General features: G+C 35.3%; 1 protein-coding gene across 4 annotated transcripts in view; it reads right to left on the bottom strand.

The window, feature by feature from the left end:
• LOC121388545 (FH1/FH2 domain-containing protein 3-like) overlaps positions 1-25400 on the bottom strand; it is a 140643-nt gene that overhangs the window by 22493 nt on the left and 92750 nt on the right. For 2 of the 4 annotated variants that reach the window (XM_041519924.1, XM_041519922.1), the window contains exons 8-21: positions 25245-25350; positions 23082-23176; positions 21173-21284; positions 19849-19943; positions 19043-19186; positions 18477-18538; positions 13508-13660; positions 12510-12598; positions 10617-10841; positions 6906-7942; positions 5739-5744; positions 2338-2493; positions 1103-1285; positions 65-184 (exon numbers count right to left, since the gene is read on the bottom strand). In XM_041519924.1, coding sequence (XP_041375858.1) covers positions 65-184; positions 1103-1285; positions 2338-2493; positions 5739-5744; positions 6906-7942; positions 10617-10841; positions 12510-12598; positions 13508-13660; positions 18477-18538; positions 19043-19186; positions 19849-19943; positions 21173-21284; positions 23082-23176; positions 25245-25350 — 2583 coding nt within the window. The remainder of the gene's footprint in view (positions 1-64; positions 185-1102; positions 1286-2337; positions 2494-5738; positions 5745-6905; positions 7943-10616; positions 10842-12509; positions 12599-13507; positions 13661-18476; positions 18539-19042; positions 19187-19848; positions 19944-21172; positions 21285-23081; positions 23177-25244; positions 25351-25400) is intronic. The other 2 variants (XM_041519923.1, XM_041519925.1) reach the window with 2 other exon arrangements.

Here is a 25400-nt window from a genome sequence, read left to right as displayed (position 1 = left end):
AATCCATGATTTTTTTTTTTTTTTTTTTTTTTTTGCAAGAGTATGACAAATTGATCTGGCTTACCTTTGCTCCATTGAGAAAGTTGCCTATACCGAGAATAGCCGACAGGATGTATTTGAAAGTATTGTTCTTCTGCAAACTCTCGATTCCTTTCTTCAGATCCATCAGTGGCTCGGCCACCTCCTGTAAGTTTAGATAAAAAAATTAAAAAAATTTACAATGATATATAACTCTTCAAATTACTGGATTCAAAGGGATGTTTAGAAGCAAACACTTAAGTGTCAATGCACAATTATGAACTGAAATAGCTTTTTGTGTTTAAAATAATTTACAGTTGTGTTGTTTGCAGTCTGATAATCAATGTATATTGTACGATAAACAATGTATATAGTACGATAAACAGTCATCAATGTTTAGTACATCAACTTTTATTCTAGATGTAAGTAAAAATAAAAGCTGTTTTGAAAATGTAACAAAAGATCAAATTGGTAATGAAATATTTTTACTTTATAACATGTTATATTTATTTGTTGATTTGTATTATACAAAACAATCTTTCAATGATTGCTTTATATATATATATACTCTTCAAAAAAAGTAGGGGAACTTTAATAAGAATTTACAATTGCCAAAATTGTAAGGTATATTAGCTGTGGGGAATGGTTATATGATAATAGTGAATTAATTGAGCAAAGATTACAACCTGTAGGATTACAGTAGGTTTTATGACCACCAAAGATCTTGAAGGACGATTGGGGTCAGAAGTGAAATTTCAAATTCAAACAATAAAAATTACTAAAACCAAAACAATAACAACTGTATGATCAACAGAATGAAAAAGATTGACAGAAAAAATGTTCCACAATGACCTTCCTGGAAATTGTTAAAATCGAGAATGACACCCCACGAACGTGTTGATAAACACACCTGAACGTTCTTTACTAGGATGTCTGTGGTCAAAATGTATGTTTGGTCTAATAGTTGATATTAACATTAATATTTCAGGTTCCCCTATATTTTTTTGAAGAGTATATATACAGCCTTTTCAACTAATCCATTTTCTTAAACACTATACAATGATGTCCAAACAATCTGTGTTACCTGCTCCATGTTTTCGTAGTCGAGCTTGAAGAGCCACAGTTTGAGTCTCGCCATCAGCTCGCTAACTGATGACAGGGTTAAGAGAAACTGCTCCGCCGTGCCGAGAGGGATGTCGGGATTCGCCATCTGAGCGTCCAGGATCTGGGCTTTTTCATCTTCTGTTGGGATCATGGTTAAAATTTTCTGTAACAAAAATTTGAAATAATCAACATCAAACCCAGTATTAATAAGTTTTTTTTATATTTAATTTTTTTACAAAACGGAGAGAAAAACAAACCAAAAATGAGAAGCAACATTAAAAAACCCAGTATTTCAATTGTTCTCAATAGTAAATTCACACTGAAAAACACTATTAATATACACATACAAAGGTGTAAATGCATTGAAAAATATCAACTTTAAATTAGACCATTACAACTGCAAAAAACTAAATATCTGTCTCATTTGTCTAGTGGTTAAGCCATTAGATTTAAGACTGGTTTGCATCCCGGTACCAACTCCCACTCAAGACCATGTTTAACAACTCAGTGGGTTCTCACTAAGAACAAAAAAAGAAAGAAATGTTTTATTTAACGACGCACTCAACACATTTTATTTACGGTTATATGGCGTCAGACATATGGTTAAGGACCACACAGATTTTGAGAGGAAACCCGCTGTCGCCACTATATGGGCTACTTTTCCGATTAGCAGCAAGGGATCTTTTATTTGCGCTTCCCACAAGCAGGATAGCACAAACCATGGCCTTTGTTGAACCAGTTATGGATCACTGGTCGGTGCAAGTGGTTTACACCTACCCATTGAGCCTTGCGGAGCACTCACTCAGGGTTTGGAGTCGGTATTTGGATTAAAAATCCCATGCCTCGACTGGGATCCGAACCCAGTACCTACCAGCCTGTAGTCACTAAGAACAAACCACTAACCTACTATCCTGGACAGACAGCACAGATAGATGAGGTGTTTGCCCAGGAAAGCATGCTTTAACCTCAATTGGATATAAGCATGAAAATAAATATATATAAAAAAAGAAAATCATAAAATAGAACAACAAATTATTAGAACAAACCACTAACCCACTATCCTGGACAGACAGGCAAGATAGATGAGGTGTTTGCCCAGGAAAGCATGCTTTAACCTCAATTGGATGCAAGTATGAAAATAGATATATAAACAAAAACAAAATTATAAAACAATGGAAAAGCAAATTATTATAGATTACCAATGAAACAACTCACCTCAATCCCTTCTTTGTTGATAATGGAAACATCCATTTTCAAGATGGCTGCCTTTATTGTTCGAGGAGGTGGGAGTACGGTGAGACCAATGTTGATAGCGTTAGACCTCTTGGGGCCCAGCACAGTGATCTCCTTTTTACCTGTGTTGTCTTGTTTCTAAAGAACAATCGTGGAAAAGTGATTATTAGTTTACTGAAAACAAAACAAACGTTATTTACAGGCACTGAAGCAGGCACATAAACTTGGGATGAACTCAAACAAGGGTTTCTCAGAAGACAGGAAAATTGGGAATCTGGAAAAAAATATCTGTTATTGGAGTAACAGCTACGTGTAATGTGTGTATAAAATTCTTAAAAATTTAAAAGAATTGTTTCCAGTGAACCCACCTATGTTAAAAGTATATAAAAATAATCAACATTTCATCAGTAAAAAACCCAACATCTTTAGAAGAAGACTTAAAACCAAATGTTTGGTAAGAAATCACTGTTTTAGTTATGTTTATGTTCACAAACTGCTAATTGATTTCTCCTTTTATCACTAAAGATCGAAAGGCGTCCTAAGTCAAGAAGCGTCCTATTTTACGTGCGGCTTGTTTATTACGAATCTGCACACGTATGAACTTTGACAACACAATAATTCTGTACCAGGAAGTACTTGCTACCGATAAAGAAAGAAAAAAAGAGGAAAAAACATGACCATTATTTTAAATAGTAGCATCGATTAAAATCATGTGCTATATTAATACCTACCTGCATCTAAATAATCAGCACTTGTCAACATCGAAATAATCCTGTCGCTGTCATGTCTGCTTTCATCTTTGGGTCAGGTCACGTGACATACGTAATCTTTCAACAAAAACTAATTATCGGTTACTTACAACTTACATATAGGACGCTTTCCAATCCAGGCCTTGGAATGTATACATTCAACTATGGCATGTGTTTTATCTATCGACGGAATACACTGGTAAGGATATAAACATTTTATTCATTGATATTTGTAGTTAATTGAATAAGGTAATAGATCAAATAATCAAACTGATCGTGCGATTACATTGTAGCCATTTTCCCGTTAATAGGACGCTTCACGAACTACATGTAATACAGGCTGACACGTCAGGTTGTGTATGGAATGTTTGTGGTATACGACATACATGTATGAGCAGAACGATGAGCTGTTACTTCAGACAACAAATATTTAGATTTTAACACATCAACACAGACTACAACAGAAGCACACAATACCTGGTCTTGTACTCTATTGATGTGCCCACATCCTATTATCCCATGCCTCATTCTCTGACATGGCCAGTGGCTTGGCTTGGGACATCACACAATACCAGTCTAATACTATTCATCATTTTAGATGTGTAAGATGATAGTTGGGTGGGTGGATGAATGGGATGGATGGATGGATGGATGGATGGATGGATGGATGGACGGATGGATGGGTAGGTGGGTGGATAGATGAATGGAGGGAGGGGGGGGAGGGACTGATGGATGGTGCATGGATGGGTTGATGGGTGGATGGGAGGGGAGGGATAGGTGTATGGATGGTGGGTTTATTGGTAGATAAATACAAAACTAGGTTGTGTGCATCTGTCACATCTAACTTGAACTGGCTCAACAAATGAAAATAAACAATAAAGCAGGATGGCACAACAAAGAAAATAAAGCTTAGAGCAAGTTGTATTATTAAAGCTACATTCACAGGAAAACAAAAATATTAGTCTGTTATGATGTTCAATCTTTTAGTTAACCATCTTTTATTTTATTTTGTCAGAAACCAAATTTTAAACATGACCATTTATTACTTGCTTTATGACACATCTGATTCAGTTATTCAGTCTTTTGTTACACTGTGTTCACCATTTCATTATATTTGAATCATGTTTATTAAATTTGATTCACATTATTTTTTTAAATTTGAATCACTGTCGCATTACATTTGTTTTACTATTTCATTATATTAAATTTGTTTAAGTATACATTACAATGGATTCATTATACATTACATTTGATTCAGTATTCTATTCACAATAATTAGCTCTCTATTTTATTCTAAGAAAGTCTTTGACATAAAATACCAGTAACTGTAAGTGTACCTGCATTTCACCTGGGTAATACAATATATATATATTTATCCATCCTATAACTTACCCATGATATCCATGTCATAAACCCATGTGATAATTTAGTATATTAACCCAGTTAATAACAGCATGCAAATTTGCAAGGTCTCTAGATAATGTATTGCTGTAGATGGGTCATTTGCTTACAAGCCAACAAGACCTGTGTATCTGAGGGTAATGTTTTCAAAGATTTATTTAAAATGCATAATGTAACACTAATTTGTGTAAAATCGTGATGATGTCATATTACCAATGGCGGCGACTTTAGTACTGTGATTTACTAAACATTGATTTAAAATGCTGTTTTAGAAGTGTTGTAGGATAAATAGAATTCACTACTCAAAGCTTCGACAAATACTGATTAACATAGACTCGGTTGATATTGTCCATATTAAAAAATACATGTGACTAATCCTCTACGTAACCATTGAATTTTTATTTTATTAATTCAAATAGAGAAAAGGCAATAAGCACAATGAAAAAAAAAAAAAAACTTATAAAAAGGTAAAAAAAAAAAGTCTTGGGTGGACTAATTTAGACGGGAGGGTACAGCAAAACTTCTCCAATAATTTGGTTTCACATTTTAGCTGGATAAGAATATTATTGTAAATCAAAATGGACCAAATGTTTAATCAAAATGGAGATAAGCTGAGTTAGTTTGCATTAAAAGCAATTTAATTTTAAAAACAAAATTTAACACAAACCTCTCTTTAATAGAACAAAAAACCATCATGCCACCAATATTTAAACATTATTTATGCAACAACAACAGCGATTTCTAATTAACAATAAACACTTGTATAATCCAGACATTTAAAGAATCTGTAAGTATTCTTAGATTAAAATCACATATCTATAAGCTTTTAATAGAAACAGACATATATGTGGCTCTCAGGAAAGTCCAAGTCACTTGCATCTAGTGGCAGTTGGTTGTTTTTTGCTGTTGTTTTTTAAATCAGACACTATGTAGTTCTAGTTAATAAACAAACTTTCCTTTCCTTTCCAACATATAGAATATGTTGGTAAAGTGCCAAAAGACACATAAAATAATATTTAATATTTAATTTAAAAATATTTAGCACAACGAAAAGTAATTACAGATCAAAATCCACTTTTCTGAGAACCACAAAAGACTGAAAAATAACAAATATTAAAACTGAAAAACAACATTTAAATGTAAAAAATTTTTTAAAAAACATCTTACAACATACTTATTCCTGACTTCCTGACCACTATATTAAGTATATTATAATACATATTAAGCGCTTACCATCTCCTGTTAAAACAATGTTAACATGCATGTTAAGATTCGCAGCCAACGCACCAACGAACATATGAAAAGAAAAATACACATCTTCATTAGTTTTTACACATACACAAACTTTTATTTTTTTCTTCCAAAAGAAACATTGAACAGAACAGTCAAATATTTGCAATAAATGTATCAGTAAGTTAATAAAGAAAGAATACAAGTGAAATAGTGTGGTAATTTCCATCAAGATGTTGGCACAGTTTAGTCATGATATCGATGTCAACAAAAGATAGTTACTCAATTTAATTAGGCCTAAAAAAACATGTGTGTTTCAGGTTTAATTTCCATGTAGGCAGGAACTTTTTTTTTTTTTTTTTTTTTTTTTTTTTTTTTTAAATCGAATCAAACCGAGAAACCATAATCGGCTGAGGTGTTCCGAATCTAGTTAGTTTATTGCAAACAATGTGGGATCATGATCTAAAACAATAAAACAAAAAATTAAAAAATTTCAGGGACCTTACGTAAAATTATGGTAGGTCGAAAAACCGGAAACACACATTTTTGTTTTAGGCCTTATGGAAAACCCTAACATTAAAAAAAACAAAAAACAAAACAAAAACATTTGGTTCCTGTAATTCAATCCAACAAACTAATGAATTTTATTTTCTCTGAACTGACTCTCACATAAATTACCTTTATACAATTTGAAAATATGTTTTCCTAACTTGTACAATTTATAAATAAGGACGCCATCAAATAAAATATTTTATTGATGTAATTCAAACTATACTGTTAAAGATAAATATTACTAAACTTATTAGCATAATTTATAAGGTATGTAACTGCTTTTTCTTGTTAATATTGGTTGTTGCTTAACTTTGTATTAAATATTTAATGGACAGTTTTAAACAAATTATAATAAATGTGTTTCTTCCACATGCATAACATATGAATAATTATATTTTTTAATCAGACCCTCTGGATCAATTTATTTCCCTTTACTACGATGGTAACCACAACAACCTGCCATAAAGCAGAATGATGTGTTTTTCTCCTAAATAAATATAATTAATAAAAATAAGTCTCTGTTTAAAGCCACAGGGTAAAAGTCTCAACATTTTCGTCAACTAAATGTTGACATCATCAGGAGAAAACTGTAAACAAATCAACATGCATAAAACTTACCTTTTGTTTTATCTCGCTCGCCTGAGTTTCAAATAGATGTTCCAATTTCTCCACATCCAACTTCACTGGCACAAGCTGCTTCCAAACAGTTTCCCCTTTTGTTGCTGTGGGAACCGTGGCCTGCAGAGGGCGCCAGTGCAGACGAACAGTCTTTTTGCTTTTCGGCAAATTGGATCCAAGTGGCGGTGGCAAATTGGAATCCTCGCAAAACAGACCCTGACCGGAAGACATTCCAGGTGGGGGTGGAGGAGGTGGCAGGTCCCCGGGGGGTGGAGGGGGCAGAGGCACGCCGCCGAGAGGAGGCGGTGGGGGAGGGAAGCCAGAGAGTGGTGGGGGTGGGGGTAGGTCGCCGTTCATTATGGGCTTGGGTGTGAAGATGTCCTCGTCGTCGTCGTCCTTGAGGTCTGTGAAGTCCATGTCCTTGATCTTGAGTGTTCGTTTCATGCGACGCTGGATTCTGTCCCACTGCAGCTCACTCTCCGACTTCTTCACTTCCAGCTCCGGTATCGGCTCCGGCTTCACGCAGCTCGACGTCGACTTCTGCGACAGTCCTTCCTTAGCGCGACTGATCAGACCACTCGAATCGCCATGCCGCTGTGGCTGGGATGGCTGCTGCATTTTGATGGGCAGTTCGTCGCTGATCTGAGAAAAGCGGTTCTTCACACTCTGGACTCCGTCGCTACCATGCTCGCCGGGCAGTATTTTCTTACTGGGCAGGTTTGCGTTGTGATCCTCGGCTAGCTTTTCCTTGCGGTTGGCTATGCTCTCTCTGGATGAAGTCGTATTCGGGGCCGGGGCTGGTTCCGGTTCGGGCTCATTCTGTATAGAGTGTTTCATTTTGTACAGGAGCCACCTCTGGTTGCTCGACATGCCTTCAGTGTTTAGTTGGTCCTCGGCTGCATTTTTCTTAGAGTCATTGATAGCGTTTTTGTGTGCGTTCACAGCCGCATGATTCTGGTCATACCCGTCCTTGCTATTCTGAATATTTTTGGCTGATTCATGGAGCGGATGAGATCCTTTCGGAGTGTGATTATCATCTGTAAGACAGGCGCAGGACAATGTTAATAAGACAAAACCAAAAAAATCTTGAATTAAAAAAATTAAAAAATTAAAAATGGCTTAATCTTCAATGATGTTAAATGAAATTTGATAATTACAACAGGTGTTAATTATTTTCAAGTTTGTATATACATGCTTTTATGCATACATGCACATGCACACACACACGCACAAACACACACACACACACAAACACAGACAGACAGACAGACAGACAGACAGACATAAATAATAATAATTTAAAAATAATAATAATTGTCATGGAAGGCATGAACAACATGATTTTATTTACTATTTGTTCATCCTTGTTTATGGTATTTACACATAATGCTTATGTAATTACATATTAAGCATTAATTTCAAGCAAAGTACAGATTTATTTCTTATTTCATGGTATTGGGTAAGTAAAAGTTATTATCATTATCATTATTATTATTAACCTGAGAAAACTATTTCATGCACCTTTCCACTTGGTTCATAAAAAAACAGAATTCCTGTTATGCCAGATTTTGTTACCTATTATTATTGATGAAAGGAATATATTTTAAATTTAAAAGTATACTGATGGAAAGAAATAAAGGATCACACAGATAGCAACAAGAAATAATGACTGCATCAAAAATCAATTTATATTGTCCGAAGTTGACTGGGAACATATAGGCAGCACATTCAACACTACAGACATTCAATCCTGCATTATAACTTGGTATGAAATACAGACATTACTACGCTAGTTGTGAATTAAATTTGGTCTACAATTTGATGTGTTCCCTTATTTCTTTCCATCAGTATACAAGTTTCATTGTAAACTACAGTTACATTGTAAACTACAGTTACATTGTAAACTACAGTTACATTATTTAAAAATCAACTTTAGTAAGTGAAATATCAATTACTCTACTCATATGTAATACAGCTTGGATATATGTGTAGGTTATATATTATTATGAGAATATTATTCATCACAAATCAGAACTGTTACAGCAATTCAAATCCAGGTTAACATTGTATGAATACATGTATTAAATAATGCACACTGTTATAGTTATTTTGAAAACTGTTTTGGGATGCCACAAACAACAAAACAAAAATATCAAATGTGCAGAAATTAATAAATCATGAAACAAATGAAGCACCATAATTGTTTGTTTAATGCCCATAAAGGTGTGTACCTACCAGACAGTGTTAAACTCTTATTGTTAAGGTTGCAATCTCCTCTCCACATGCTATACTTCATCTTATATATCTTACTAATGCAAGGGGCAGGACGTAGTCCAGTGATAAAGGTGTGTACCTACCAGACAGTGTTAAACTCTTATTGTTAAGGTTGCAATCTCCTCTCCACATGCTATACTTCATCTTATATATCTTACTAATGCAAGGGGCAGGACGTAGTCCAGTGATAAAGGTGTGTACCTACCAGACAGTGTTAAACTCTTATTGTTAAGGTTGCAATCTCCTCTCCACATGCTATACTTCATCTTATATATCTTACTAATGCAAGGGGCAGGACGTAGTCCAGTGATAAAGGTGTGTACCTACCAGACAGTGTTAAACTCTTATTGTTAAGGTTGCAATCTCCTCTCCACATGCTATACTTCATCTTATATATCTTACTAATGCAAGGGGCAGGACGTAGTCCAGTGATAAAGGTGTGTACCTACCAGACAGTGTTAAACTCTTATTGTTAAGGCTGCAATCTGCTCTCCACGTGCTATACTTCATCTTATATATCTTACTAATGCAAGGGGCAGGACGTAGTCCAGTGATAAAGTGCCATTAAACAAAATAAACTTTCACTTTTAATGTTTGCTAATGCAAAATAAAAACACAACTATAGTTTTAATAAACTTGTGTGTTATTGCTATACTCAACTGTCTTCATACAATATATAACTCTTTTATATTGTATTTTAATATTATACAGTGAAAAAAATGTTCCCTTCCAAGCTATAAATTGTGGAATAATTAATCTTTATGTGTCCTATAGCCAAAGGCTATCAGACAATGATGGACAAGGCCAAAACAGTTGATGTGCATGGTTAAATAATACAAATATAACTATGATTGCAGCTATATATTTTTTAATATTTAAGATTGGAACTTCAAATTAAAAACTATGTTTTAAGATTTAAAAATACATTTGAGATAGAAGATATAAACTTTAAAATATGCTTGAGATGGCAGTTTTAAATTAAAAATATGCTTGAGATGGCAATTTTAAATTAAAAATATGCTTGAGATGGCAGTTTTAAATTTAAAATATGCTTGAGATGGCAATTTTAAATTTAAAATAAGCTTGAGATGGCAATTTTAAATTAAAAATATGCTTGAGATTTCAGTTATAAACTTTAAAATATGCTTGAGATGGCAATTTTAAAATGTAAAACTATATTTGAAATTTCAGTTTTACTTTTTAAATATTCTTGAGATCGCAGTATTAAATTTTATAAATATGCTTGAGATGGCAGTTTTAAAATGTCAAAATATACTTGAGATAGCAGTTTTAAAATGTCAAAATATATCTGAGATCACAGTTTTAAATTTTTTAAAAATATTCTTGAGATGGTAATTTAAAATGTTTAAACATATACTGAAACTTACAGCTTCAAATTTATAAACATATACTCGACACATTGGACTGTGTGCTTACCATGACAGTCGTAAAAAGTATGGGTATTTTGCGAAGAGGACGGCATGTGGTCGGAAGACAGGGGTTCGGTAACGTACGAGTTACTACTACTGGTGGAGGAGTCGCTAGCCGACATGTGGTCGCCGTCAAGGACATTGTGCATGCGCCGCAGCTCCTTGAGCTCCTTGATCTGAGAGCGCTGTCGCTGCCGACGCTCCTGGCGCTCGATGCGCAGACGAGGAACACCTGTCGACAAACATGCGGGTTAGTTAAAACACACACAACACAACAACACAAACACAGCAATAACTAACACATCAACAGGGAGCACTTTATCCTCAAAATGTTGACTGGCAACATTTGCTGTCAGTTTCAAACTTTGAAAATTGATTAGCAACTATAGTCTGTCCCATCCTCCTACTAAAATGGTTTTTTCTTGGTAAATGATTTCAGTTTGGTTTGACATAAAAAGAAAAGTAAAAATGTTTTGGAAATAATAAAAATACACTATTTTTGTGTGTGATTTAGAAAACATTCAGCTCAGAAATAAATAACTTGTAGTAAATTCCATAGTATGAAAAATGGCATTCCCCGTGGGACAGACTACAGTATTTAACATTACCGAATTGTGTAGTAATCTCTGAAATTTGCACAGCAAATCGCGACGCGATACTGAACAAAATATCCCTGATCAACACATAGCCAAACCAGGTCTACCAGACACCTATAGTAATCAACCAACTGTCTAAATAGGCCAGCTGAGTGTCCCAACAAATCGGTTAAAAACTACTAACAAAACTAACCTTTATGCTATAAAACTACCTGTACTAAGCAGTCATCTGCCTAAATAGGCCAGCTGAGTCTTCCCTAGATCAGTTAATATACCTAAACTTGACTTGTTTTAAGAAGCCACCTGTCTAAAGTGGCCAACTGGGTGCCTCTAAATCAATTAATTTACTTAAAATTAACCTGATTATACAGCCACCTGCATATAAAGGTCAGCAGTTTCCCTTAAACCAGTTAACAGACTTAAAACTGTCTTGTATTAAGCAGCCACCTGTTTTAAGAGACCAATATTACTGTTTCTAAATCAGTCAATGTATTACAAACTAACCTATATAAAGCAGCCACCTGTTTTAAGAGACCACTTATTATTTTTTGAATCAGTTAATATAGTAAACATTAACCTGTATAAAGCAGCCACCTGTCTTAATATGTCAGATGAATTCAACTAACTCAATTAAAATACTACAAAGTAACCTTTAGACTAAAAATTTTTACCTGTAAAAAGCAGCCACCTGAATTAAGAAGCCACTTTTGCAGCTTTAAATCGGCTGATAAACACAGGTTGTACTGATGCTATAAGTTTGGTTATTGTTTTTGTTATTGTGTAATATTTGTTATTGAATTAAAATAGCATTCAAACATGAGGATCGTTATCTAGCTTGGCATTCAGCTAAATGGACCTTTTGCACAAAATATAACAGCAGGGGTACTGGACTAGGGGTAAAACATTTCCCTAAGTTGAGTTCTTTGGTTTTTCCGTATGTCCAAAAGGATTGATGCAAGTCATACAATTTTTGAAATGCAATTGCAAACCGTGCACCAAAAAACATACAACAAAATGACTGTTAAATGGGGATTAGTTTAGCAAATTAAAATCTAAAATCACCCACACAAACACACAAAAAAGAGAGCTAAAAACCATGCCAAAATGGAAAACTTTGCTTAATTCTTGAAATTAGCATGTTTTATTAAAAAAATAATAATAATAATAAAAATTTTTAATTTTGTCAGGTTAAAACGAAAACCCTACTTTATTAATTTAGTACATTATTGAATTAAAAAAAGAGACATATATAAACTGTTTATATTTATTAACTTAGCCGAAATATAAATGTTTTTATTACTTACATTGATTTGCACTAGCGACATCTGCTGGTAGCGACCTTCGACCTTTCGAGACTGGAGGTTTTTCATTATCCTCAACCGGTCGAAATGAACTGAAAAACGAATCTACAGTCAGTATTTGAAACTCAAAACACATAAGTACAATTTTAGAATTTTCACAGGTGACTGACTGAATGAAAACCGAAGTTCAAGCCTTTGCATGCAAAAGAATTATGAAAACTGGATACATCATATGAATTTACAGGCAACAGTGTATTGTACAAAAATAGATTACAAAATTAAATATATTCTACAAAGTGTTTTATGTTTGTTTGTTGTTATATCTTCTGTTTTGTGTTGGGGGTTTTTGGGACGGTATTTTGAAGGCTCTTCTTTCTTTTGTTTATAATTAATCTGGGCCTGTGCTTAGAAAACTTTAGTGTAGACTCAAATCTTTATTGACATCACATGCATGCAATTCGAACGTGTTGCTATTAGTTTGAAGTTTCAATAATTTTTTTGTCAGATTTGAGTCGAGACTTTTGTAAGTTTTATAAACACATTATCTAATACACAAATTACCAAGCACATTCACAGATAAATGTGAATATAATTAATAATAATCAGGTTATAAATAATAATAAAAAATGTTTCAAAAATACAAAATTATAATTATATATCTCTTATTTTAAAATGTAACTAAGACTATACCACAACTATGTTTCGGTTCATGCAAGTATCAACCCAAAATATTATGTCGACACTGTATGACTGCAATCGGGGTCATAGGTTGTTTTTTTTGCTTAAATATTTTCGGTTCATCGAGATTAGAATGCAAAAAAGTAAGTACCTCTCGACCCATCAGATTGCAGTAAAGTGTATAGATGCAAAGAATATTTCATTACAATTATACTGTAAAAGAAAATATGGCCCAAAGAATGAATGAAGCTATAAAGATGTTAATAAATTTGTTTGGTTGCAGAAAACTTTTTTTTTTCCTTTTATGAAAATCGACCCCTCACTCTTTGGATTTCTGTTGCATAGGTTCTGGGTGTTTGTACTCTTCTTCAAAGGGAGGAAGAATTGGTGTGCTGATCGACTTGGCCATCTGCGGTAAACCCGCGAATCTGCGACTCTTACGAGCCTCATCTTCACTTCGCATTCGAGGAGTTTGTCTGGAAAAGAGAGGAAAATACGACCTTTAAGTGACCTTTCAAGAATATAAATTGATTAGAGTTTAGAAAGTGGACATAGTGACATTTTTTTTTTTTTTTAATTTTAATATCTGGTTTAGTGTACAGTTTGTCTATAAAAAATAACAGTGAAGTATAACATTGAAATGAACTTTATAAAAAATGTCATTTATCTAGTCTTGAGAGTGGGCATTGACTATTTAAAACATTTTGTTCAGATATTTGGTTTAGTACATGGAAATATTTATGAAATGAATTGTTTTATTTCACATGAAAAAGTATATTTTTATAGTCCAGTAGCCAAGTAGGCATTTTTTCCTTAACCTTGCAAAAATACCCCCAAAGCAGGTTATTGTTGATTTTGGTAGGGGAAGTCATGTAGAATCAGAATCTGAATAATGCCCAGCTGGCATCTTTGAGCGTTTTGAGTTTTTCAAGATGGCGTCCAAGATGGTGGCCGCCATAACCCAAAAGACTAAAACACACGTATGTTCGCAAGTTTATGTTGGATTTTCTGTTGTAATACATCTTTTTCAATGTTTTTATTGTCAATAAATCCATCTAGAGAGGTTACAGAGCAATTGGAGTCCACTTAGTGCCTCAAATGATAAATATTGGCAAAAGTATGTCCAAAATTGCCGCCACAATGAAGTGCAAAATAAACAAACATATATGCATTGGCCAATTTGAGCTCTGTTGTGTATAGTTTATTGTAATAGCTCTTTTTTAAAGTTCTTATGGTAGATACACCCATCTAGAGGAGTAACAGAAGAATTGGGCTGTATGTTTCATTATTGTTTCCTATTTTGTTAAAGGTAGTGGTGTTGAGAAGTTTGCAAACAGAGGACTACTCTGATGTGAAGTTATGCTGTGAACTAGCTCTAACTGGTTAATGTTTCCACTTCTTTTATTGCAGGATACATGCTATTCTAGGTGGAGGCTATATATCTATCTCTGAATGATGTAGTTGCTTTATTTCTTATGAGGAGCTGGGTGCAATTCTAACAGACATCCAACAGAAGCAACACAGCCAAGTTATGGGTAGACTGCTTTGTGCATCCCACTCTTATAATGATGGTCTTCATTCGGGCTGAATGAAAATCAGACTGGCCACTTCATTTGTGGGCTGTGAGTCAAATGGTTCTATACTTATTTGCATCAGTACACGTAAACTATGCAAGGTATGGTCTAGCTGTTCTACCTCAGGTCAAAAGGAATCCCTTCCAACAGAAGTACAGTCAATGTTTCTGCAGAGTCAGCACACAATTAGACATATTTGTGGGGCATCGAATTCAACCTGGTCTGTTCATAGAATCAACATTACGCTGTACGGACAAAGTCACGGTGGCCTGACAGGAATTACTTTGAATGACAATGCTACGTAGCGATGGGCTCTCAGCTTGCATTCCTGCAGCCAACTCATCCATGACCTGACAACTATGCGAGATGATTTGTCCATGTACCCGACCCATCATAAGGAGGAATCCAAGGCACGTATCCAGGCTGACACCTCTGATAGAAAGAGGTTGCGAGACAAACTAGACCAGTGCATTGATCCATTAGACCCAGCTAGTCATTCCCCCACCTTCTTCAACATTGTTTCTGGAAAACTGCCTGCTGCATCTGTGAATGTCCAGAATGCTGTACAAATTGGCAAGGACTGTATGCAAGCCTATGAGAACAAATTACCCCCATGGTTTCTATGATAAAATAAGTAGCCCTGTGGTCACCATGGCTACAACCAGGAAATGGATTAACTTGGGAGCAATCATGACTGTTGACACAGAAGTCATATTAAACAGAATGCTTGGAATTATAGGCTCAGGAGAGTCTGACTTGCGTGTTTTGTTCTCTCACGAGCTAGCACCATTTCCCACGTCACTGTTTTTAGATGATGGCAGCATGCGATTAGCCTCTTCAAAATCAAAACTTAAGAATTATCTTCAAGTTGAAGAGTCATCTCGCACAGGCAAAAAACCTGACTTGATAGTGCTTGATGGTTGTGCAATACTGTGGACCATCAATTGGCCGATATCTGGCATGCTCCTGAATCTGGTGAATGCCGTGGCGGCATATATATATGCTAGATTGATGAATTGTGATGTACATCTCATCTTCGACAGATACTTAGACTACAGCACAAAAGGGTGCACTCATTGTCGAAGAGCATCCGTTACTGCTGACCACCGTCACCATCTTATTTTGCAATCCCCGCTCCCATCGCAGTCCGTGTCTCTTACTGTCACCGACAACAAAGTGCAATTAATTGTTGTGATATCTGACAACTTGCCAGCACACTTTCAGAAGCATCTCTGCAACAATAAACTTATTATCACTGGTCCTAACACCATTACTGATGAAACTACCATTGGAGTATATATCAAGAGCCATGATATGGCTAACAGTCATGAGGAGACAGACGTCATCATTGTCAATCAAGTGATGTTGGCAGCCAGACAGGGTTACAAAACCATTCACATTGTATGTAACGATACAGATGTCCTTGTACTATTGGTACATTACTACAAAACACTGATCATTACCAGTGATTTACTTGTGGTGTCAACAAATTCTAAGACTAGGAATGTGGCTAATATTGGTACCACAGTAAGGAAGCATGAGGAAATCGTGCCACAGGTAATGCCCTCGCATGCATTGACTAGCTGCAACACCGTTAGCTCAATCTGTGGTGTCGGGGAAAGTAAAGGCAGTAAAGGCAGTAAGGCACTCCGAAACGGCCACGTGCCACCACCAATGGGTACTGACCAGATAGATATTGAGACCATAGTAAGTGTAGCCTGCTATGGAAGTAAGTGCAGCGGAACTATGTCTCAAATACAGTTCAATATCTGGCAATCTAAGACAGGAAGCAGCAAGGCCACATATTTCAAGCTGCCCTCTCTTCTACCTACTTCGAAAGCCTGTGGGCTCCATGTGAGACTGACACATCACCAGGCATGCATGGCGGGCTGCATTAGAATCAAATCCACCTGCACTAGATGCCGCGGACTATGGGTGGCTGGCTGACCATGACACTAAGACTCTTGCCTGTTGCGTTGCCCGCTGCGACTATGCCTGCACCAGCTCCGGTCTTAAGTCCATTATGTTGCACAGGTAGCACCAATAAGCCATGTTCTAACTGAAAGTGTTCATTGCATCGATCTGGAATGGCGTGCAGCGTTTTTTGCCAATTCTAACTCATTCCTACAGCAAACTGTGAAAATCCAATAAACAATAATACCCCAGCAGACGGTGACGAAGAGGAAAATGAAGATGGTGATGATGAATAGAAATCAGAACTGTACATGATAATATAAGGAATATAATGAACAGTGATTAAATGACAAGGTTAATTGTATGGTAGATGATAATGGGATATTTGAAGGAGGGGTTGGGCATTAGTTTGCAAACTGTCAGCAGATGTCTAAATCATAGCACAATGTTGTTATTGTTGTTGATAATGTTGTCATAAATATACTAAGCTGGTAAAATTATTATGATGAAAATGATACTAAATATCATACATGATTAAGGTCATACATTTAAGCTGGATTTTGATCAATTCCCTCTAGATGAGTTTATCCACCATAAGAACTTTGAAAAACAGCTATTACAATAAACTATACACAACAGAGCTAAAATTGGCCAATGCATATACGTTTGTTTATTTTGCGCTTCACTGTTGTGGCAATTTTGGACATACTTTTGCCAATATCTATCATTTGGGCACTAAGTGGACTCTCTAGATGGATTTATTGACTATAAAAACATTGAATAAGATGTATTACAATAGAAAATCCAGCTTAAACTTGTGAACATATGCATGTTTTAGTCTTTCGGGTTACGGCGGCTGCCATCTTGGACGACATCTTGAAAAACTCAAAATGCTCAAAGATGCTTGCTGGGCATCATTCAGATTCAGATTCTACACTACTTCCCCTACCAAAATCAACAATAACCTGCTTTGGGGGTATTTTTGCAAGGTACCCCCCACTGGTGAAAAAATATAACAGGGTTTTTTAAAAAATAAAAATGTAACAACCTCAGCAAGGGTAAGGGCTAAAGCAAATGGTCTGCTTTCAGAACTAAAACATACAGGTTTATACATATGGAGTTTCTGGTGGTGCAAAAACAAAATAGAAAAAGGGTACACTTGGTTCATATTCGAACCCCCTCAGGTCCAGATCACGCTACGCCCCTGCTCAGTCATTTACAACAACTAAGAAACCAGTAATAACACAAAATAAAGACAAAAATTAAGCAAAAGGTAGAGGTGTAACATGGTCTGGACCTGGGGGTGGTGTATGTGTGTGTGTCAAATATGAACCTAGCGGACCATTTTGTCTACTTTTCTGTGGACACTTAAATGAATAGCCTAATAATGCATTGTAAAATCATTGTGAATCAGTTCTAGTACACAGGTATTGCTATAAATTCTACAGTTGTGTAATACTTTATGATGGAAAGCAAGAGCTGCTCATGCACCCGATTATCAGAAAACATATTGCGTATTCTGAGTGGCAATCACCTCTTGCAATCTGTTCATTTCGAGCCTTGAATTTACAACATGGCCGAAACAGGCTTGTGTGTATAAGTGAGATTTTGGGGGGTCGAAAACCCTCCTTGCTTAGTGATTTTCTTCATTTTAATGTATTTTCTGGGAAACACCCCTAAAAACGTTGCTCGCCACAGTGTCAAACCCCCATCCCTGCACAATATCCTGTACATGCGCCTGCTTAAACAGGAAGAATTGCCACTGCTGTGGACAACAATAAATAAAGAGAATAATGATACCAACCTGATATGTTCCATTTGATCATCTGCCATTGATTCCTGGCCATCTTCATGTTTCAGACAAGCCTAGAAAATAAAAAAACCCAAAAAAACCCCTCTTACATTAAATGTGCTGGTGTCTGTTGGAGTTAACATAAAACTGGCTGTTAAACCAATCATGTTAAAAGTTCTTCATTCAAGGGCAGACAATCAGGACTGATCACGTCCAAAATCATGGTTTAAAAAAAAAAAGAAAAAAAAAGATTTCTATAGATTGAAAACTTCAGAAAAACCATAAAAGAAAGCAGTTTTGTTTGTGTTTTGGTTTGCAATTTTGTTATTATATAGCTTTTGATCACTTATATTACATGTATGCCAGCCCCATAAACTTAAATTTTAAATCAAGTGCAATAGTGCACGCCATTACTTTTGGCTGAAAAACTGACATATATGTAACCATATTTAGAAAATTTAAGAAATAAATTAATTACAAATCTTGTTTAAAAGATACATATATCATATTTTTCTTCCCTGTTATTCAATTCAAAACCACAATATTTTTGGTGTATATAAAAAAGAAAGACAACTCACATCGTAGTTCTGGAACTGAGTGAGAAGGTCAAGGTCAGCTCCTTTCCGGTTCATGTGTCTCTGTGAGATGTCATCCATCCCCAGCTCCTCCAGCGCGTCCGTGACATCATAGAATGTGTCCTGATCCGGGATTGCATTGATCAGCTGGGCAAACAGACAAGAAAACACTGAGATTACGCAACATCAATGTTCAAAAGAAGTGTGTTTTGTCTATTAATCATCGGCTATTGGACGTCAAACATTTGATAATTCTGATATATATAGTCTTAAGAGAGGTAACCCACTAAATGTAACGCACGTTGTGCAACAATTGCAGGAAATTGACGTGATATTGTAGGATTTTGGCGAATGCATGTGAAACTCGGGGAAAAGATTGGAGTAGTGATGGGTATTTAAAGCTGCAATGCTCACAATGATGCCTCGACATAGACGAGTTACAAGATGCCAAGACTAAGCCTGCCAAATCGAAACATTGCAATAGGCTGCCTGCAGTTAGATCTGGGATCGATCCCCATCAGTGGGCCCATTGAGCTATTTCTCTTTCTAGCCAGTGCACCACATCTGGTATATCAAAGGTCATGGTATGTTATCCTGTCTGTGGGATGGTGCATATAAAAGATTCCTTGTTGCTAATTGAAAAGAGTGGCCCATGAAGTGGCAACAGCGGGTTTCCTCTCTCAATATCTGTGTGGTCCTTAACTATATGTCCGACGCCATATAACTGAAAATAAAATATGTTGAGCTGTGTCGTTAAAAAAATATTTCCTACTCCCTATAATTCTAGATAACAAGAGTGGATGACTAACTTTGTTTATTATGGTCATGGTGTAGACTAGTAGTTCCGAGTCGGACCCCTCCTTCTCAGCCAGAATGTTCATCACGTTCGTCCACAGCTTCACACCTGCAGCACGACAAATATACCCAACATTAAGTTATGTACTGTTATTTAAAGAGTTCAATGTTTCTAAAACGTAATGTATGTCAATTTCCATAGTTTGGAGTTGGCAGTGAACGTATACTGATGTTTGTACAGCTCAACAAAATGACAATAAAATGTCTGTCAAATCTATGCCCATTCAGAGAGAGAGAGAGAGAGAGAGAGAGAGAGAGAGAGAGAGAGAGAGAGAGAGAGAGAGAGAGAGAGAGACAGATAGAGACAGAGACAGAGAGAGAGAGGGTACCTTTTAACATGCCCCTATACCATTAAGGTTTCGGGCATGTCCATCTCGGGCCCGGCCCCTGGATAGCCAGTGGTCTAGTCCGGGACAGAATACTAATGGTCAATTTAGAAATTTAAGTTGAATGGGGAAGTGGGATTTTAATAATAATAAATTGTATTTTGGAAAGCACAGTCTAAAAATAATAATTTAAATTCAAATTTAAAATAAACTGTGTTACTTTATATAACTGATTAAAATGTGCCCCTTGAAGATGATCTTAAAACCAGGCTTCGTGTGATACACACTTATGTATTGTTTTTTTCAAAAATGATATAACTGGATATATTGTTTTTGAAATAAACTCTTCATTTTTTTACCATAACATCAGATTCAGACTATTTTTGTGATATTAATTCAGTACAAATAACAGCAATGCAAACACTAAATGTACAGTGTACATATACACACATTTGCTTTGTAATAATGGTCTTAGCCCCCAAAAATGGACTATACAGACTGAGTGTACAAAACGTCTGTAAAGACTGAGTCCTCCTTATCTCACTTAAGACCATTAATATCTACTTTTTCACGATATAAAGATGGGATTAAAATGTTTTTGGAAACAGGAAATAGAAGATACTGGCAACTACATTTTACAGATTACACTATAGATTAATTACATCGCTTTAGGAAGACGCTCAGCATACCAGTCTGCTATGAATATTAACAGCTGTATTTTGAAAACGAAGTATAAAGAAAAAACCCCACAAAATTATCTGTATTTTAAGAGTACATGAGTTATGCTATTTGTAATTACGATTAATTGTTTTTCATTTGTTTATCTATCACAAATTTAGTATAAAATCATGTAGCGTGATTACACAATTCTGTACAACTTGCAACTGTTATACATTCACACACAAAAAGGAGGAATAATGTCTTATATAATTTCTCTACGCAGCCTCCTCACCTCTTCTCCTGTCGACCACTTCCACTGCCTTGATGACCTGCATGCAGTTGGTTTCCGTGTACTCAAGGAAAACCAGCAGCAGTTTGAGAGCCGTCTTCACCACCAGGCGACCCTGTCAATACACATTATTAATAAGAAGCATGTACGAAAACTGTATCAATGTACACACACACACACACACACACACATTAATATGGTTACATTATTGCCGCATAAATACTGAACATAAGTATTGAGAATCGGGCAGAATTTAACCATGATTTATAATCAGCTTGAACAAACCGATCGACTTCCGATTACATACTCGTGAGAATTATAATTTTATATTATGAAGTTTAGAAGGATTTGAATTATTAAGACTATGCACCTATTGTCATACATGTATGTCACCCAGGAAAGGCCCTACAAATTGCTAATTTCATTTAATATATTATGTTTTCTTTACATATGGTACACATGAAAATAAACCCAAACCCCCATCATAATTACATACATTTCATCATTCTAACTGTTGGAACAATTGCAGTTAACATTTATTGAAATACCAGTAATCGATTATGGATTTTTATAATAGACCATCACATCACTAAAGCCCAATCTATCAATTTTAGATTACAATCAGTCTCTGGAACATCACTACAGAATATATATATAGAATGGTGGTTGCTCATTTCACATAGTGTTTTATTGTTATGTCTCATTTTGTTTGGCACCGCTTCTTGTTTTTCAGAGATAAAACAAAAATATATTTTTTTTAAATCAAACAAGGACAGTAGTTGATTCAGTTAGTGCTACGATCTAAGAAGAATCTGGAGGTTGTTCATTCCTGTTTTTGTTTTTATATTATTGCCATAGAAATTATCATGAAATATGTAATGGTATCCACACACCCTTCTCTGATTGTGCCATAGTGAAATAGTGACAATAAATAAATAAAAAATTAAATCTTGGAATAATTGCCATTGGTTGAGTGGATAATTTTTGCTTTTTAAGTTATGTTCATTTGTTACAAAAGTTACTGGTTTACAATTGCAATAGGCAGCCTCAAAATTGTCATAAGTGCGAAATTTTTGCCTATGATTTTTTTTTGATTTTTTGATTTTTAATCCCACTGCCCCCTTTCCTTTCTCTCCTTTGAATTCCATCTCATTTCTTCCCGATCTGACAACTCCTCCTATCTTTCAATTTCTTTCGCTGTCCACCTCCACATCACAGTCCTTGTCTCTCCAATCACGACAGGTGCTGGTCTCTTGTGGCTATCCATGCCACACATCTGCCATTCCCCATCAGCTTTTAGCTGTGGGCTTAGTCTAACCACTTCAGGGAGTGTTCAGTAGTTACTTCTGGTATTGTTAAGAGGCACTTGTAACCACCTACTATGCACCCCTACTACTGGTGATCGTTAATTAGTGCCATGGGTCAGACCAGCTTTATTAGCAGCAGAGGACGAGGATGCCAGGTGGGTGCAGGGAAATACACAGAGACTGCACCTATGGAGGAAGATGAAACAGGTAGGCGATGGTGTGGACAGCTCAGAAGACACAGTCGGAGGAAACTGACAGAAAGGGTCGAAACAGATTAAAATCATGGGAGAAATTGGAAAGTTTTTTTATATTAAGATAATGATAATGACAGGCAGATGGTGATTGATACATGAGAAAGATGAATGAATGTGTGAGCCAGCTTTGACGGGATTTGAACCACTGTCGTCAGCTTGATTGTCCAGCAGCTTATCCACTAGACCACGGAGCTCACTTGAACATTGATTTTAATGAATCAGTTATGTGTACTTAAATAAGCAGGCATAACATTGAACACATCCGTGTGTTTCACTTTTAAAATATGCGTTACATAGGTTAACTATGACTGGTTTCACTTAAACTGAGCCAAGCGTATTAAAATGACGTACCTTCGAAGCGAGTAGTGTGTACAGCCACTGGACGGTGGCGTTGTGTCGGATCACTCCCTCCATCCCATCCACGTACAACATCACCTGTCCCAGGGCTAAACACACACACATTGTAAATCAGTCATTTTTAGAACACACCATATTCAAATCACATGTCCAAACATTAAATACACAAATACTGTAAATTACTCACTTTTAAAACAACCATATTCAAATTACCAGTCCCAACATTAAATACACACAGACTGTAAATTAGTGGCACACATATTGAAAATATTTCACTTTTAAAATAACCATATTTAAATTATCAGTCCCAACATTAAATACACAAATAATAAAAAAGTAGTCACTTTTAAAATAACCATATTCATATCACTAGCCCCAACTTTAAACACACAAACGTTTTTTTTTTAAAGTATATTGTATATTTTATAATTGTTTAATTTAAAGTAACTCCCTTTAATATTACCTTAAACTGTGTGACTGTAATAACTGGATTTATTAATTATTGCATTAATAGTGTTACTTTGAAAGTAATAAGAAAAAAACCCTGAATGTCCTAAAGGGACTTTTTAAGATGTTATGGACTAAAAGAGACTTTTTAACGAATGTAATTACCGGTACATATAAAACACATTTTTCTGCATAAAATATTAGTGGCTGTATAGTAAACGTGTTTCTGATCGTTCTAATATTTGTACTAGGTTAAATTTCATTTTAATTCCTAAAATAGTTTTTTTCATACATACAAAATTATTTCAAGACAAAATCCAGTTTGGGCTTCTTACAAATATTAAGATGACCAGAAACACATTGAATATACAGACACTGATATTACAAACAAGAAAATATATTTAATATGTAAGTTTAATCATAGAAATATTTTATTAGTTGGAAACATCTTACAATGCAACAAACTCAGGAATGTCTCTTTAACAGAAACATCTTACAATGCAGCAAACTCAGGAATGTCTCTTTAAGTTATTTATTGGGGTTTCTTTTATGAGTCTTTTTTTACGTTGTTTCCACTAGTTTAAACTATTGCAGGCATATCTGTAATGTGCACCTTTACACGTCACTCTTGTGGAACAAAGATGAATAATGAATTCATCATTTGAATGCACTGATATGTCCTTCGTAAGTTTTTTTTTTCCTTGGCAAGGAAGGACACTATTTTTGGACACTGACTCACACTTAAATGTTATATTCCTAACAACTTGCTAACACTAACTTCAATTTGTCAAAGTGGTTGTAACATCATAAATTATGAATCACATGCATACAAGAGTCACGTATTAGAAAGGGCAGCAAAGCTTGCACTACACAAGTTCAAAATGTGAAGCTTTGTCAAGTTTGACCCAAAAGGTCAACAGTTTGGGTATGTTAGACAGGGAAGAAAGGAAGACATATTTTATTTAACAACAACAACTCGTGGACTGTTTGTTTAACTTGTCCAGAATGCATGTCTTTTAAGTAAATCATTTATTTTTTTTGTTTTATTTTTCATTCTTTATGGTTGTAGTGGTTGAAGCTATTATTACATACCTATTTAATCTTACTATAGTGATAAAGACATTTTTAAACCGTGTGATAAATTTATTTTGTATTGCACATACGTGTGATCTGGACCTGAACTCTTAAATGGGGAATTCCTTTTTTATTTTTACTGCAGTTAGCGCCTTTATTTACTGACGTCATATATGATTTACAAATTACATCACATCGTATTTAAAACATTACGCAAGGCTGTCGTAGAGCATGATCTTAACGTTAAGCAAATCCATGAAAGGAGTTTTGATCATAGATTTAACAAAGTGGTGTTATGACGTTAAATTAAAAACATTTTTGTAAAACATAAAAGAAGGTATGTATTAAATACAGAACTTCACATATGTTGTTTTCGCTTCCTATTTATTGCACTCGTTTATTTTGTGAAAGAACATACCACTCGACTGCTACATGGTCTCATGGTATATATTTATTCTTGTTCCAAATAAACTCGTGCAATATATAGGAAGTGAAAACAACGTATGTGAAGTTCTGTATATTTATTGCACTGATAAACTGGTCACAAGTTTTACATTAATAACTTGCTTGCATGGATTTCATTATTTACAGTATATTACTACTCTATGTGTTATTATTGAAATAACGTCACCTCACCTCTAAGAATATAGTTCTGGTAGTTCTGGTCGGACTCAGACCCCACTTTGATGAGACAGTCCAGACCGTCATTGTTGACAAACTCATGGACCAGGTCCTTATCATCCTGTCACAAAAATAAAAACATGAGATTAGTCCATCAGGTAAATCACACCT

The sequence above is a fragment of the Gigantopelta aegis genome, chromosome 14 (assembly GCF_016097555.1).
Source record: "Gigantopelta aegis isolate Gae_Host chromosome 14, Gae_host_genome, whole genome shotgun sequence".
NCBI classification, from domain to species: Eukaryota; Metazoa; Mollusca; class Gastropoda; order Neomphalida; family Peltospiridae; genus Gigantopelta; species Gigantopelta aegis.
The sequence above is the reverse complement of the archived record's forward strand: the minus strand, read 5'-3'. Positions and strand labels throughout refer to the sequence as shown.